This window comes from Culex pipiens, chromosome 3 (assembly GCF_016801865.2).
Source record: "Culex pipiens pallens isolate TS chromosome 3, TS_CPP_V2, whole genome shotgun sequence".
Classification (NCBI taxonomy): domain Eukaryota; kingdom Metazoa; phylum Arthropoda; class Insecta; order Diptera; family Culicidae; genus Culex; species Culex pipiens.
The window spans coordinates 125,207,159-125,222,596 of record NC_068939.1 but is presented as its reverse complement, the minus strand read 5'-3'; the positions used below and the strand labels follow the sequence as shown (position 1 = coordinate 125,222,596).

At 36.2% G+C, this 15,438-nt stretch overlaps 1 protein-coding gene across 1 annotated transcript in view; it reads left to right on the top strand.

Moving 5' to 3' along the window:
- Nucleotides 1-4,280, top strand: part of LOC120430297 (uncharacterized) — a 47,189-nt gene extending 42,909 nt beyond the window's left edge. Inside the window, exons 9-10 of the mRNA XM_039595396.2 lie at nucleotides 3,289-3,392; nucleotides 3,457-4,280. Of these exons, the coding sequence (XP_039451330.1) occupies nucleotides 3,289-3,392; nucleotides 3,457-3,999 (647 nt within the window). The 3' untranslated portion in view covers nucleotides 4,000-4,280. The remainder of the gene's footprint in view (nucleotides 1-3,288; nucleotides 3,393-3,456) is intronic.
- Nucleotides 4,281-15,438: the final 11,158 nt, after the last annotated feature.

The window sequence follows — 15,438 nt, the reverse complement described above, 5'->3', positions numbered from 1 at the left end:
ATTAAAATTTTGGCGAGAAATACAAGTACAAGTACAAAATTGCTAGATTTTATAATTTGGTGATTTATTTTATGGTTTTAAATTTTTGTATTTAATTTTTTTCCTGAATTTGTTTTAAAAGCAACGATATTTAAAGCATTACAAAAAATGCTAATATTGTTTCAGAAATGCCAAAAAAGGTTCAACTTGGTGCAGGTGGGATATGAATCCACATCTGATCAACGGTACTGATCCAAATGCTTTCTGTATTATTCTTTTTTCGTTTGAAATTTCATTCATTATATTACTCTCTTCTATGTTTGTCACGAATTTTTTTATATGGCGCGGATTGGGTTTTGGGGTCGGCGCGGATCTGGCGCGGATTTTTTTCGACTTTTCCGTAACAACCCTGCAAATATTACACTCGGACCATTTTTAAAATTTTTATAACATGCTTTGGTCCAAAAAATTGTTACAAAACACCGCGATAAACGAAACAGCAAAAGATAAATACAACTCAACATCAGGGAAGATTCCAGAAGGAAACAATTCACAGTTAAATAACAATTAGTTTTTGAATCCTAACTAAAAATAATACAGTTTTTGCTTTAATAAAAGTTAATAGGCACACTTTAAATGGTTACGAGTTAGAATGCGTAACCGGAAAAGAAGGTGCGAATGCCTGGACACTCAAGGCGTGTTCTAGCGTGTTGCTCGTACTGACTCAGAGCAAGGGTGAGATGTAGGTGTAAGGGCAGTGCGTGTTCGTCGGGAACCTGGTGCATAAGATCGGTCACCGTTCTAACACTGACAATTGCGTATTGCCAAATCCTCCAAAAATGTCGCGAGTACCAGATCCCGACGCACCACCTATTCGTCGATTTCAAAGCCGCGTACGACTCGGTCGATCGCGATGAGCTATGGAAGATTATGTACGAGAACGGCTTTCCCGGGAAGCTAACCAGACTGGTGAAATCAACGATGGACGGGGCACGGTGCAGCGTGCAGATTTCGGGTGCTATGTCCGACCCGATCGAATCGCGCAAGGGACTGCGACAAGGCGACGGTATCTCCGGCCTCGGCTTAAAGGTGTTATGAGGCGGGCGGGCTTCAACATGCGGAGCACGACCGAACCCCTTAGGGCTCGCAAAGGACCAAGCGTGGCGATCGACAGGGACGAGTTCGAGGTCGTGAAGGAATTTGTGCAGCAGAGCAATTCGGAGACGCATCATCACCGGTAGTCGCGCCTACTACGCACTCCACAAGACCTTACGGTCTGGTACCCTTTCACGAAGTACAATGTGATTCGTTTTTATACGGGCTCGAAACGTGGACGATACTCGAGGAGCACCTGCAAGCGCTTGAAGTTTTCGAACGGCGAGTGCTTAGGACGATCTTTGGCGGTGTACGTGAGAACAATGCATGGAGGCGAAGGAACCACGAGCTGGCGCAACTCAACGGAAAGCCAAGTATTCGGAAGGTCAATCAAGCCCTCCAACAGGAACTGAACATCTCGCGGACTGGTGTGAAACAAACCGCATAGTTGTCAATCCCGCCAAGTGCTCTGTCATTACCTTCTCCAAGAAACGCAACCCAATCAAGTTTGACTACCAGATCTGCGGCACATAAATCCTCCAGGAGAATTGTGTCAAGGATTTTGGCGTGCTTACTGACACGGAACTCACATGCAAGCAGCACATCTCAGCTATGAAAGCCGCTGTAAGCTGATCTACCTTGACGCTTTGACAGTGCGAAGAAATTACTTCTAGATTGCACTGCCGCTCTAATCTAGTCCGTCCCATATGTATTTTTATCATTTTTGAGATAAACATAACAAAAGTCTTGTTTTTACATGTACTTTGAGCCTATTTAATAAAAATGTTATGTTTGTTCTTGAAATTCCAAAACAAAAATCACTTTCGTGCTGTCCCATATGCAAAATAAAGGCAAGTTAGTTCCTTCTAAAAAAATGTCTCATGAATCGATTTAATGGTCAATGAAATTATTTAAATTTCATGGACTATGTTTTTAAGAACCTTTAGAACATAAAAACATCAAAAATTGTTCATATTTGTAGGAGTATTTACTTGAGTATTTATAAATTATTAAACGTAATGTTTTAAACCATGCTGTTTTTAAACAATTGACAATCACGAATACAAAAGATACTACACACCATTATGGGTAGTATTCCGTAAAATTCTATTCCAGCTTGAATGCATTTTCGTAGTCCTGGTTCTGGAAAAGGTTCATATTCCGGTTTTGTGGATCACTCAACTTCAACGGTCCATATGTTGAGACATAGTTCTTATATAATTTGCCTCTCTAGTCATTTAGTCTCGTTTATAGTTACAATTGTACAGCTGTGAAATCTTCTATAAATTAAATACATCTGAAATAAACATAAAATAAACATACATTTTATTTAATTTTATTAAATTTACTTGGAAATTACCAAAACAAACCTTGAAATGACAGTTTAACTTTTGGTGTATATGTTGAAGCCTACCTTGATACCTCGACTGACTTGCCTTTATTTATCGACTAATAAAGGCAAGTCAGTTCCATTATGAAAATAACACAAATTTACCTCCAAATTATAAGTTTTATGAAACAATTTTTTGTTAGGGATATTTGTTGAACTGATATTGAAATAATTGTATAAAAATTTATCAAAAAATTGTTGATTAGAATTGTGATAAATGGTGAAACATTTTTTGGGCTTCCCACGGCGTTATCTCAGCACCCACTTTTAACATATGGGACGGACTAGATTAGAGCGGCAGTGCAGTGCCCAGCCATTTTACAAGGACTGGAAATAACGGTCCAACACTCCGTTCTTGCGTGTTCCTATCCGCCGAACGAACTATGCCATGCATAGCGCGTTGACTGGACTACACAGAGCCTTCCATTTTGTAGTTTCTCTGTTTGATTTTAATCTGTCCCGTAACGTCATCAAAAAAAGTTTTCATTGTTTTTTAAGCGACGACCAAATCTGGCGAAATAGCTATTAAAAAATATTTTAACGGCCTTACTATTTTATTAAAAAAAGGGAACAAAGGCATCGATTAGCTGATGTTTATCTCGGACATACATTCTTACCCTTCGTTACGTTTTATTTTATTCACGAGGCTGCTGGTATTGACAAATTCTTGTGGGTTTGTTCAAATATTACGTCCAGCGATTTTGGGGATCTCCTGGCCGTAATTATTGAACGAACCCTGTTAAGACAACAAGTTCTGTCCCCAAAATAACCGCGTAAATTAAGAATAGCCAATCTCACCTCAACTTTCATTTTCTCTCTTCCAGCTTTAAATCAAAGTCTCAACAAGAAGGAACGAAGGCGAACCGTTTCGACCAAAATGGTGGTGAAGGAGGAGTTCCGCCGTAGCAGTACACCCGACATCAAGGAGGTAAGTTCACAAACATCGCTAAATTTCCTTCAAACTTGCTAACGACTACTCTCCCCACTCACAGATCATCCCCCCGTACGAATCGCTTCAGTTCCCGCTGGCGGACGACCTGTACGAGGAGATGGTCCGGACGATGCCCAGCGATCACCTGCAGCTGGTCGAGGACGCCATCGTGAAGCTGACGCGACCGAACCGACCCAACAACAACCTGCTGCTGGCGAACCGAACCGGCACCGGCCTAAATCTGGCGCCCTCGAGCAGCGGCCTGCTCACCAATCCACTCAGCTCGAACCTTTCGACCACGTCGACGACCCTGTCGGCGACGGAAGCGACCGATTTGGACGAACCGCTGGACGAAAATGAGGAAGAGCTGGCACGGGCGACGCAGCTCGAGCGCAAGCGGGTCATGGAACGGCTGCTGCAGAACTCGGACGAGAACAACCGGCTGTTTGTGGTGGGGGGTGGGGCTGGTGGCGTGCGGGTCGTGCTCGACGACGACGATCCGATGGACGACGAGGAAACGGACACGGGCGAGTCGCTGTTTGTCGAGGAGGACGACCCGAACGACCCCGAGTGGTACGACAGGCCGGGCCGGGGAAGGACGTAAGCGTGGGCGGGGGGTTGCGGAGTCGTGCTGCTCATTTGATCTCTCTCGCGTTCGATTTCTCTGAACTGTAGCATTCGAAGCCTATTCTTATTCTGTAATTACGCGATTTGAACTTTGTGGGAGTGCGATATTGAGAAAGTGAAGAAATAGCGGATGTTAACCTAGCTTAAAATAACGATAAATGAAGTCGTCAGCACATTGGGCATTAGAGAAAAACCATGATAAGCAGAATAATTAGCCCCAAAAAAGAAACCCACATTTTTCCCTTACAGAACAAGAACCCACTTTTGTAGAAAGCTGTAAATAGACTCTAAAATAAGTTGAACATAACGCTTAAGAACCACAAATACACACACACACTTTCACACACATACAAACACTCCTTACTGAGAAGGTTTATGATGTAATTTTTATAAAAGCAAACTCGCAGCAGCAGCAGCAAAGATTATGGGCAGAAAAGATGCGTGCGCCGCAGCTTTTTTTTTAGTTTTTCTCTTGTTCCACTTGAAAACCCATTTCGTTGTGTCATTTACGCTTCTTCCTACAGCAAACAAACAAAACATTAAACTAGACTAGAAAGACTATAAAGAATATATTATACACGTACCAAGTGAGTGTAGAAGAGAGAATAAAAAAAAAACTCGAGTTTGTTTTAACCACCTTTTCCTTTCCTTTCGTTTTGTTTGAATATAGTGGTGAAATTTTATCAAACTGTTTATTTTTCTTACTTTTCTACTCTCCCCCTTCTTTTTTAGTTGTAGGTGTTGTAGCAGGGAGAGAATAAAATTTAATAAACGTACGCACTCAAAAACACACACACACATGGATATCTCTCGCCTATTGTGTAGAATGTGTAGAGAAAACAGAAACAAAACCCGAGATGAAGAACAGAAAAAATACAAAAACAAATTATTAAACGTAAACACGCTAAAAGTAAAACAAAAACATTACCTGTGTATAGTATATAAACCGAAGAGGAAGAGAAGAAAGAAGAAGATTCTTATTGTAGGGGAAACACACACCCAGAATAAAACTCGTCTGAATAAAAGAGAAATGCTCGCAAGGTGGATTTCCGTTGCGTGGGGGATAAAACTGCCCCACCGGGCGGATGTTCTGCTCGAGTTCATTTTGAAACCACGATAAAAAAAAAGCTGTGTTTAGAGTTGTTTTTATTGACTGAAAGAAATGTCCTATCGACATAAAATTGCAGTGCGTTATGTCCAGTGAGACCCACTTCACCGAAAGGTGCAATCTTTTGCGGAAAAACCTGCTGGGGGAAATCGCCCAGCAGCACAAAGCGCGCGTCAAGTGCGCGAACTGTGGTGGAATCCACACGATGAATTTCCGTGGCTGTGCTGCGCGGAAAAAGTATCTCGAGGAGCAGGACAAGAAGAAGAAAGCGCCAGCGTTCCGCCATTGGCTAAGCGGTTTCATCAGCCAATACAGAATTCCCTCACGGGAAGGTTCGTACGCTAGAGTGGCCGCTTCTGGGAGCGGCATTCCACCGGGACAAGCAGACGTTACCAGTGATGATCTCTTCACGCTTCCCAACTATTTCGTTCTTGCTGGGGAGATGCTTACACGTTTTCCTGCCTGCCGGAAGAATTTGTTAGAATATCCAATAAGCAGGGTTGTTACGGACGGCGCGGATCTGGCGCGGATTTGCTGGCTAATTTTGCTCAGGCGCGGATTTGATAAAAAAAATAATTGAGAATGATAGAATTTCTTTCAAATTACAAAGGAAAATATTATTAGGAATTAAATAAGTTCAATCTTTTTCGCTGAGTGCAAAAACATCAATTTCTAAGAAGTTGTTAATCTTCAAGGAGCTATTTTTTAAATGTATTGAGATTTGTTATATAAATTAAACATAACATTACAACTCATTATTTTTAAAACATCTGCTTAACAACTCGTATTAATAACAATTTTATTAAAATCAAAATAACAAATATCGAAAAATTACGAATTTCAAAAATTTGAAGCTGTGAAACTTTTTAGATTTTCTAAGTTTTTTCAATATAAAAATTGAAATTTTCAAATTTTTGATTTATTGAAAAAAGGAAAAATTCTGTTGCCACTCTGATTCAGGTAGAATTGATTCTACTCCCAATTATCACAACATGACGAAATCCACTTAGCAATCTGTTAAAATCTTCGTCTAAAAGCGAAATGTAATGTTAAAATAAAAAAAAATAGAAAATCTGGAATTCAACACTTTGAAATTTCAGAATTTACATATTCAAATAATAAAAAAATAGAATTTATTATTTAAAATTGCCAAAACTTACAGACTCAAAAAACGTAAAAGAGTACGAATTATTAAATTGAAAAATTACGAAAATATTACCTTTGATTTTTTTAAGAGAGTTCTCAAGATATTAAATTATTAAATCATTAAATTATTATATTATTAAATTATTTAATTATTAAATTATTAAATTAATAAATTATTAAATTATCAAATTATTATTAGAGTAAAATTTTGGCGAGAATTATCAAGTACAAAATCCCTAGATTTTATTATTTGGTAATTTATTTAATGGTTTAAATTTTTTAAAATTTTTGAATTTAATTTTTTTTTCTGAATTTGTTTTCAAAGAAACGATATTTTAAGTGCTACAAAAAATGCTAATATTGTTTCAGAAATGGCAAAAAAGGTTCGACTTTATGCAGGTGGGATATGAATCCACAACTGATCAACGGTACTGATCCAAATGCTTTCTGTATTATTCTTTATTCGTTTGAAATTTCATTCATTATGTTACTCTCTTCTATGTTTGTCGCGATTTTTTTTATATGGCGCGGATTGGGTTTTGGGGTCGGTGCTGATCTGGCGCGGATTTTTTTTTCGACTTTTCTGTAACAACCCTGAATAAGGGTAGAGTAGTCATCAATGAGACACGGGGAACAATGATAAAATGGCTCTCACAAGTCGTAGTTTCAACCAATCAGGCTCATATTTGGGGGAAAGGTGTGTCTACTGGATACACGTCTGCCATAATAGTGGCTTTGGTTATGGACGCTCCCTTGAAAAGTTATTCATAAATGTATGATTCTGGGGTGTAAAAGTAAATTATGGACAAAAATTACTTTTTCGCTCGTAGGCTGCCATTTACACCAAAACTAATATTTCTTCAAATTTCTTTCGACGTTCCACGTTCCCTATAGGGATTGAGTTGGGCTACAATGTTCTTTCATTAGGTTTGGCCAAAATTTAGAATATACCCAGACTCCAGGGCTGCCTCATTGTTCCCCACTCATTTCAGCCCATGGGTAACAATGCGACACTTCAATTTTTCTTCAATAAACTTTTCAAAATCTATGAAAATCATTCAAAACATGAATTAAAAGTGATTTTTGGCATATTTATAGGTTTTTTGCTTCATTTAACCAAAATACAAAGTTATTTGGTATAAATATATGGAGTTTACAAAATTTAAATGCTTTTTAGTATAACTTTTGTTAATTAAAGTTTCATGTTAGCAAAATTGCTCTAAAAGTTCGAGGCAAGTCACCTGCAATGGAACAATACAAAAACATGATGTTTCACTAGAGAAATTCTCTACCAAAACCGGAAATGGATTTTATTTGTATTTTTTTATTTGGGCCAAACTTTGTGGGGGCCTTTCCTATGACCAAATAAGCTATTTTGCGTCATTGGTTCACCCATACAAGTCTCCATACAATTTTTGGCTGCTGTCCATACAAAAATGGTATGTAAATATTCAAACAGCTGTAACTTTTGAGTGAATTTTCTGATCAATTTGGTGTCTTCGGCAAAGTTGTAGGTATTGTTGAGGACTTTTTAGAAAAAAAAATAGGTACACGGAAAAAAAATTGCAGATTTTTTTACCAACTTTTTTTTTTCACTAAAACTCAATTTCCCAAAATACATATTTTTTGATTTTCGAGATTTTTTTATATGTTTTAGGGGACAAAAATCCGCAACTTTTGAGCCATAGAGAAACATGGTCAAAAAATCTGCCGCCGAGTTATGAATTTTTGAAAAATAGTGATTTTTGGAAAAAAAAATCAAGGTTTTATGCAAAAAACAAGTTTGACATTATTTTTTAATGCAAAATTGAATTTGCAATCGAAGAGTACTTTACAGATTTTTTGATAAAGGGCTCCGTTTTCAAGATGTAGCCACCGAAAGTTTGATTTTAGCGAAATATTTGCAGTTTTTCAATTTTTAAAAATAGTGACCATGAGTTTCTAAAAAATATTTTTTTTTGAAAAGTTCAGAAAATTCGCTATAAAATTGTCTAAGAGACATTGAAGATTGGACCTCGGGTTGCTGAGATAGAGCCGCTTTAAGAAAAAGAAGCACGAAAATTGAAGTTTTCTAAGTCTCATCAAAACAACCCACCATATTTCAGCAACTAATGGTCCGATTTTCAATGTTAACACATGAAATATTCGTGAAATGTTCCGATCTTTTCGAAAAAAATATTTTGAAAATTTTTAAATCAAGACTAGCATTTTAAATGGGCGTAATTTTCAATGTTTGGCCCTTTTAAAATGTTAGTCTTGATTTAAAAGTTTTCAAAATATTTTATTTTATTCTTTTTCTTAAAGCGGCTCTATCTCAGCAACCCGAGGTCTTCAATGTCTCTTAGACAATTTTATAGCAAATTTTCTGAACTTTTCAAAAAAAAAAATTTGAAATGGTCGGTCACTATTTTTAAAAATTGAAAAATTGCAAATATTTCGCTAAAATCAAACTTTCGGTGGCTATATCTTGAAAACGGAGCCCTTTATCAAAAAATCTGTAAAGTAGTTTTCGATTGCAAATTCAATTTTGCATTAAAAAATAACATCAAATTTGTTTTTGCATGAAACTTCGATTTTTTCCAAAAATCACTATTTTTTCAAAAAAATCATAACTCGGCGGCAGATTTTTTGACCATGTTTCTCTATGGCTCAAAAGTTGCGGATTTTTGTCCCCTAAAACATATAAAAAAATCTCGAAAATCAAAAAATACGTATTTTGGGAAATTGAGTTTTAGTGAAAAAAAAAAGTTGGTAAAAAAATCTGCAATTTTTTTTCCGTGTACCTATTTTTTTTTCTAAAAAGTCCTCAACAATACCTACAACTTTGCCGAAGACACCAAATTGATCAGAAAATTCACTCAAAAGTTACAGCTGTTTGAATATTTACATACCATTTTTGTATGGACAGCAGCCAAAAATTGTATGGAGACTTGTATGGGTGAACCAATGACGCAAAATAGCTTATTTGGTCATAGGGAAGGCCCCCACAAAGTTTAAGTCAAATAAAAAAAATCAAAAAATAAAAATGGTCGAAATCGGCCGATTTCGTAGAGAGTTGCTCACTAGAAAAATCTTGATTTTCGTAGAGTGTCTCATTGTTCCCCAGCTGTCTCACTGTTCCTGCCAAGTGCGTTTACAATGAGACAGTTGAATAACTCTGGCTGTAGATGTCGGATCGATCTCATATTTTGGTCAATGTTAGAACACATTAAAAGAAAGAAAATGCAACAAAAAACTCATTAAAACATGCTGATGAAAAAATGAGAAAAATCGTTGAAAGTTGAAAACCAAAAGTGTCTCATTGATGACTACCCTACCCTACATCGAATAATCTATAGCACAAATCATAGTTGAAAGGAACTCCAAAACTCTATTAGGTTATAAGAGACACGAAATTGTTAATTGATTATTTTACTAATAAAAACTAATTAAATTCGTTCAAAATATGAAACAAGAGAAGTGAAGTTTTTTGTAGAACAAAAGTTGCTCAAAATGACCTTCTGAACACGTTAAAAATAAAAAATAAATTGGGCGATACAGGTTTAAATATATTCAAAAGCCTTTATTTGATGGAAAATGCATAATCCTGGAACAACATCTGGAAAGGGCGCATCATAGTTTTGAAGGCTGACAACTGACAAAACTTTAACACTTCTAGTTTTGTGAGAAAGTTATTTATTAAAAAAATAGTTAAACTGTCAACATGCTTTTCCTGTCCGGGATTCTAAATATACCTTCCCAAAAACCAACTCCAAGCGAAACTTATTTGGGGATACCGTGGAGATTTTCCCTTATCCCCTTATAAAGTGGAGCATCAACACGTCCCGTGTTCCAAATCCCTTTCCTTAACCCTGGATCGCGGTAGATATTCAACACACATTCCTCTCGAAACTGGAAAGTTCGTTCCGAGCACTTGTCATATCGGCCTCTCTTGGTTTATTCGTAGATCTGGGGTGGTGCGGCTACCAATCCAGCACATGTTTTGAAGTGAACAAATTTTTTCGCTTGGACGTGCAAACGTCTTTGGCGATCGTCACACCGACTTTGCAAATTTTTCTGCTGTCAGAATCGGCCATAAACGATTGCATCTCGTTTTTGCAATTCTTCAGGAACCAGGATTCACTTCCCGGAGAAAGATGTTCGAATTGAGGGTTCACACGTCGATTATTTCACATATCTACAACCTCTGGCGACCTCTGTCGTGTGCTTAAGTATGCTGTTCCCCGCATCCACAAATCCTTTGGTTTGGTTGTAATTTTGCACCATGATGGTTTGCAGATGCGTTTGGACGAAATCAAGACAACGGGCTTCGTTCCTCTGCGTTTATATAACGAAGTATGGGATTTCTGAAGAACCCGATTGTCTATTCTGCTTCACTGTGAACTCACGAGGAATATCTGTCTTATTGTCCGGCATCGTTCCTGTGTACGCCGTCTGTTCCCTTTATTCGTATTCGGGCAGTTCTACAATGCTGAAAAAATTGTCTGCGGTGACCACCCGTCCTGTGTTGAAGTAATTTTGATTCCATGTTTGCTTTTCTCATAAACAAACGGCACGACACGCGACTATAGCGCGATAAAGAGTTTTTTGTTAGAAATTATTATATATCGGATAGAAATTAAGAGCGAGTCCACGAACAGGGCATACCCGTATGGGACGTCGTTTGGACCTCAGCAATCTGCCTGAAATTTTCAGGGGTTGTTTGTACATATAAAACTAGCATCTGGCCAAAATATGAGCACTCTAGGTCAACGGGAAGTGGGGCAAATCGGGACACAAAGTTTGAAGGTTCAAAAACGTCAAAAATCGTAAAAAGGCTGTAACTTGGGCAAAATTTAATTTAATTTAAAAATTCAAAATGCATCTGAAAGGGCTTAAAAAATTCAGGGTAGAGCATCCCAATTGGTTGAATCTAAAGGGAGTTATTGGCATTTTAGTGAAAAAATAGCACAATTTTCAAACTCAAATAAAAAAGTGTTCCATTCAGATATCAACTCGGTTCGACCTGCAGCTTGTAGGCAGGATTACCAGGTCAAAATATGAAAAATCTGGCAAAGTATTGAATAAAAATCTGGGAAAATCTGGCAGACGGAAATCTAACAATGCTGGAGTTTTTTTTAAAAAAAAAAAGATCCAATAAACCAAATTTTAAGTTTTTTGCTTTTTAGGTGTTTTTTTAACACTCCTGACTCAAGGCGGTTTCAAAAACATCCAAAAAGCAAAAACTGAAAATTTGGTTTATTGGACTTTTTCAGAAAAAAATCAGATGGTGTTACTGATATTTTGGCTTCAAAATTCGATTTAAAAAATAACCAAAAATAAATTTTTCAACCAATTTTTGATCTTTAAAAAGCATTGGAAAGAAGAACTCTTAAAATTTTAGAAAATTTCAGGGTTGGAAGTTTTACTTGTTTTAGGTGACTTTACCAATGTTTTTAAAAATGTCATTTTTTTAGGGGTCAACTTTGGTTGTGTTTTTACAAACATTTCCTATATTTTAAGTAAAAATAAGTATGCAGTAATTTTTCTAGTGTCCCAGACTATGCCTCTACGCATTTATTTACAATTTAAATAATAATGGTGCCATTTTATAGCCGAAAATGTGAAAAACAAGCAAAAAACATGAAAAAATTAGATAGGCAAAATGTAATGATAGGAGGTGGTAGAATAGGCCAAATACTACTAAAAACAAAGATAAACTTAACAAGATAAATGCAAATTAAAATACTAAAAATGAAACAAGAAAAATATAAAACAAGAGAAGTAAAGTTTTTCGTAAAAGTTGCTCAAAATTAGAGGGTGACGAGCGGGAATTCCCGGGAAATTTGGTCGAGACCCCCGGGAATTTTTTTATATATAAATATCGAACCAAAATTAATAGTTCCATCAGAAAAACATTTGAAAAAAAAAACGAAATTGTTTAGAACATTGGATGTTTAATGTTCGATTTTCAAGTTTGAATAAACCAATGCTTCTCTAATCTTCTTATTCTAAAGTGTAAATTTTAACTTTTCAAAAATTCCAATAACTATAATTGAGAGTAACCAAAAATTTGGACTCCAAAATTAACCTTGAAACATTCAGGAATGAAATATTTATTATTTCTAAGAAGGAAAACCTTTTCCAGATAAGTTTAAGTTCCATATCCTCTTGTATCTTGTTATAATCTTGATTTTTAAATTCTAAGTAAGTCAATTTCGCTGTATCGATGATTTCCTTTTTTGATGTCAATAAGTCATTTTGTGTTTTGCATATTAAATTATATTTTGGGAATAAAAATCAGGCATTCTTTGAAAAGTTAGTGTTCGCAAATTGTGTACATTTACAGTTGATCTTAAGAAAGAAAAAATCAACCTAAAGTTTTTGTTTTGTGTCGTTATTTATCATATTGCAAAAATGCTAATTTCATAATTAGAAAATTATATATTAGCAATTTTTTTTAACTTTCAAAAAATATAATAGCATGTTCAACAACAAGTTTGTTCAAATTTTTAAAAATCACTCAGTGCGAATGAAGATTCGTGAACATTTTAAACTGCAATTTCGAGTCCCAAAAAGGCTCAAGAAACGATTTTGTATTCGTAGATTGAGGGAAAAAACCAAAATGAAGTAAAAGTTCCTCAAAATAATGAGGTTACTTAAATTTACGTTTCATTGGATTAGTATGAATTAACTGCATCTGAAGTCATTAAAAAGAACCTTTTTTTTACTGTTCTGTTTAAGTTTTTGGCACTATTGGCTAGTTTGAAAAAATCCCGGGTCCCGGGTATTCCCGGGAAATTGCAAAACTCAACTCTCGATTCCCGGGAAATTGAAAATCTCGAGAGTCGTCACCCTCTACTCAAAATGACCTCCTGAACAAGGGAAAAATTAAAATTTTCGAAAAAATAATTTGGTCGTTAAAGGGTTAACCTTTTCTGTAAGAAATTTACAAGCCATTTTTTATTTTCAGTTAAATTCATTCACTCTAATCAAAACATTTGTCAAAATGAGCATAAAGTGAAAAATCTGGCAAAATCTGTCAATATCTGGCACAGAGAAGGATGAATCTTTATTCTGGCTGACACTTGAAAAATCTGGCATTCCCATTTTATCTGGCAACCTGGCAACCCTGCTTGTAGGGGACATCTAGGACTACCATCTGAGACTGAGAATGCTTTGGGTAAGGCAATTTAACATTTTAAATAGACACTTTTACTTTTAGTGAATTTTTTGGTTGTAAATTTTTGCTCAGGAGACCCCTTAGATCCCATTTTCTGATGATAATTTTATCATATTCGTATTCCTGAGACAATTTCACAATAGAAACATGCATAAAAATGTTTATTTTCATCCATTTTAACCCTTTAAAAAATGAAAGTTAAAAAAAATCTTCGATTCACATTTATTGAAATTCAAGTTCGTTTCCAAGGATACTAGATGACACCAGAAAAAAGCAGCATCTCATTTTTTTTAACTTTCATTTTTTAAAGGGTTAAAATAGATGAAAATAAACATTTTTATGCATGTTTCTATTGTGAAATTGTCTCAGGAATACGAATATGATAAAAAAAAAGTTAAATAAAGTTTGTAAAGGAAAATAGGGGAAATATACCCAATTTAATCACTCTAAGCCGTTCGACCAACTCTCATCACTTTTGACGTTTTCCACCATTAAATAAACATTTTTAGATGTATTAACAATGGAGAGTTGCTTGCTCACTTTTGTTTGAGCTATTTATTACTTTGGAACAGTCAAAAACACTTTATGAAACTTGTAATTCATCATCAAAGTGCTGATGGGCCGATAATAGAAATAGGCTGAAAAAGGATATAGTTCCCCTATATGGAGAAAAGCAACTGTTTCAGTTTTTTTACTTGTGGAGGGCGCAAAAGTAGTCCAATATCAATTATCATATGTAGGACCTGCATTAAATTTAGAACAACTTACCCGAAGACACCATATTTTTACGAGTTTTTATTGAAAAGTTATTATCTTCCGAAATGTCGTAACCAGAGTGTAATCGAACATCAAAAAAATGTAGCCATTAAAATCGTTTCATATTATAATGTAGCTAAATAGTGCTCTCCGTCACACTCTGATTATAGTGCAACTAATTTGTCTCATTAGCCATCACTAAACGGCATGAGGGATGGCATTTAATAAAGCAAAGCAAGTGTATATCGCTTCCCTCACCCCTAGAACGCAGTTCAGCCAACAACGCAACTAGCAACATATGTGAATCCCTGCACCTGACCTTAACTTTTCGGGTAACACTTGTGCAACAAAGCAAAATCTGGTAAAGTCCGTAAAAGTGGAATAAATCGGATTTCACCGCCAACCAAATTAAAGCATGAAGAAATTGTGACAGTTTTATTAAAAAGAGAGAGAAAAGAATAACGAGATCCGACCTTCCCGGAGACAAATTGGTTTATAATTGGCGAGGGGTGTTTTGAACACGTGGTCTGTGCGGTGATTCCGCCTAAATTTGGAAAGGGTGACTTTAAGTCCTGCTGAGAGGACAGGAAATTAGCAGTTTTCGAACATACGCTCCAGGAAGGGATCATCCACTCGGAGTAAGCGGCTTAAACGAACATATTGAGCAGGTATTTAATAAACAACAAAAAATGTTGTTGTTTTGAAGCTCGGCTGGGGATGATCTCTGATGGGAGGGAAAATAGAGGGTGCGTCGCACCCCTCGTAAGGGATAATTCGAGGCGTGAAATGTGCGACCCCTTTTTCTGCCAAGTCAATGCTCAGGAGGGTGAAATTGGCTGTGGGAAACTCAACACATGACTTTTTTTTGGGTTGGCTTTAAATAGTGTCGCTAATGGTTGCGGTGAAAACAATTTGACTTTAGGATTTGCCGGGATTTTGAAGTTAATTGATCAGTTGCACTGCAAACATTTTTTTTTGAGAGTTATGGTAAATCTATCCATAATCCAATAACAAAGCACACTTTATTCGGACTTAATGAGTTGGTTGGTTGATATTTTGAAGAAAAAAAACAGTCGTAACTGTGTATAATTGCTGACTGGCAGTGAAATTATGGAAAAGTATAGTTTGTATCTTTCTTCGAATATGAACAATTTTCTTTGAAATCGGACGATTTTTTGTATTTTATTATTTGGCTCAAGTTTTATGGGGGCCTTCTTGATTACCATAATGCGAAATAAAAATTA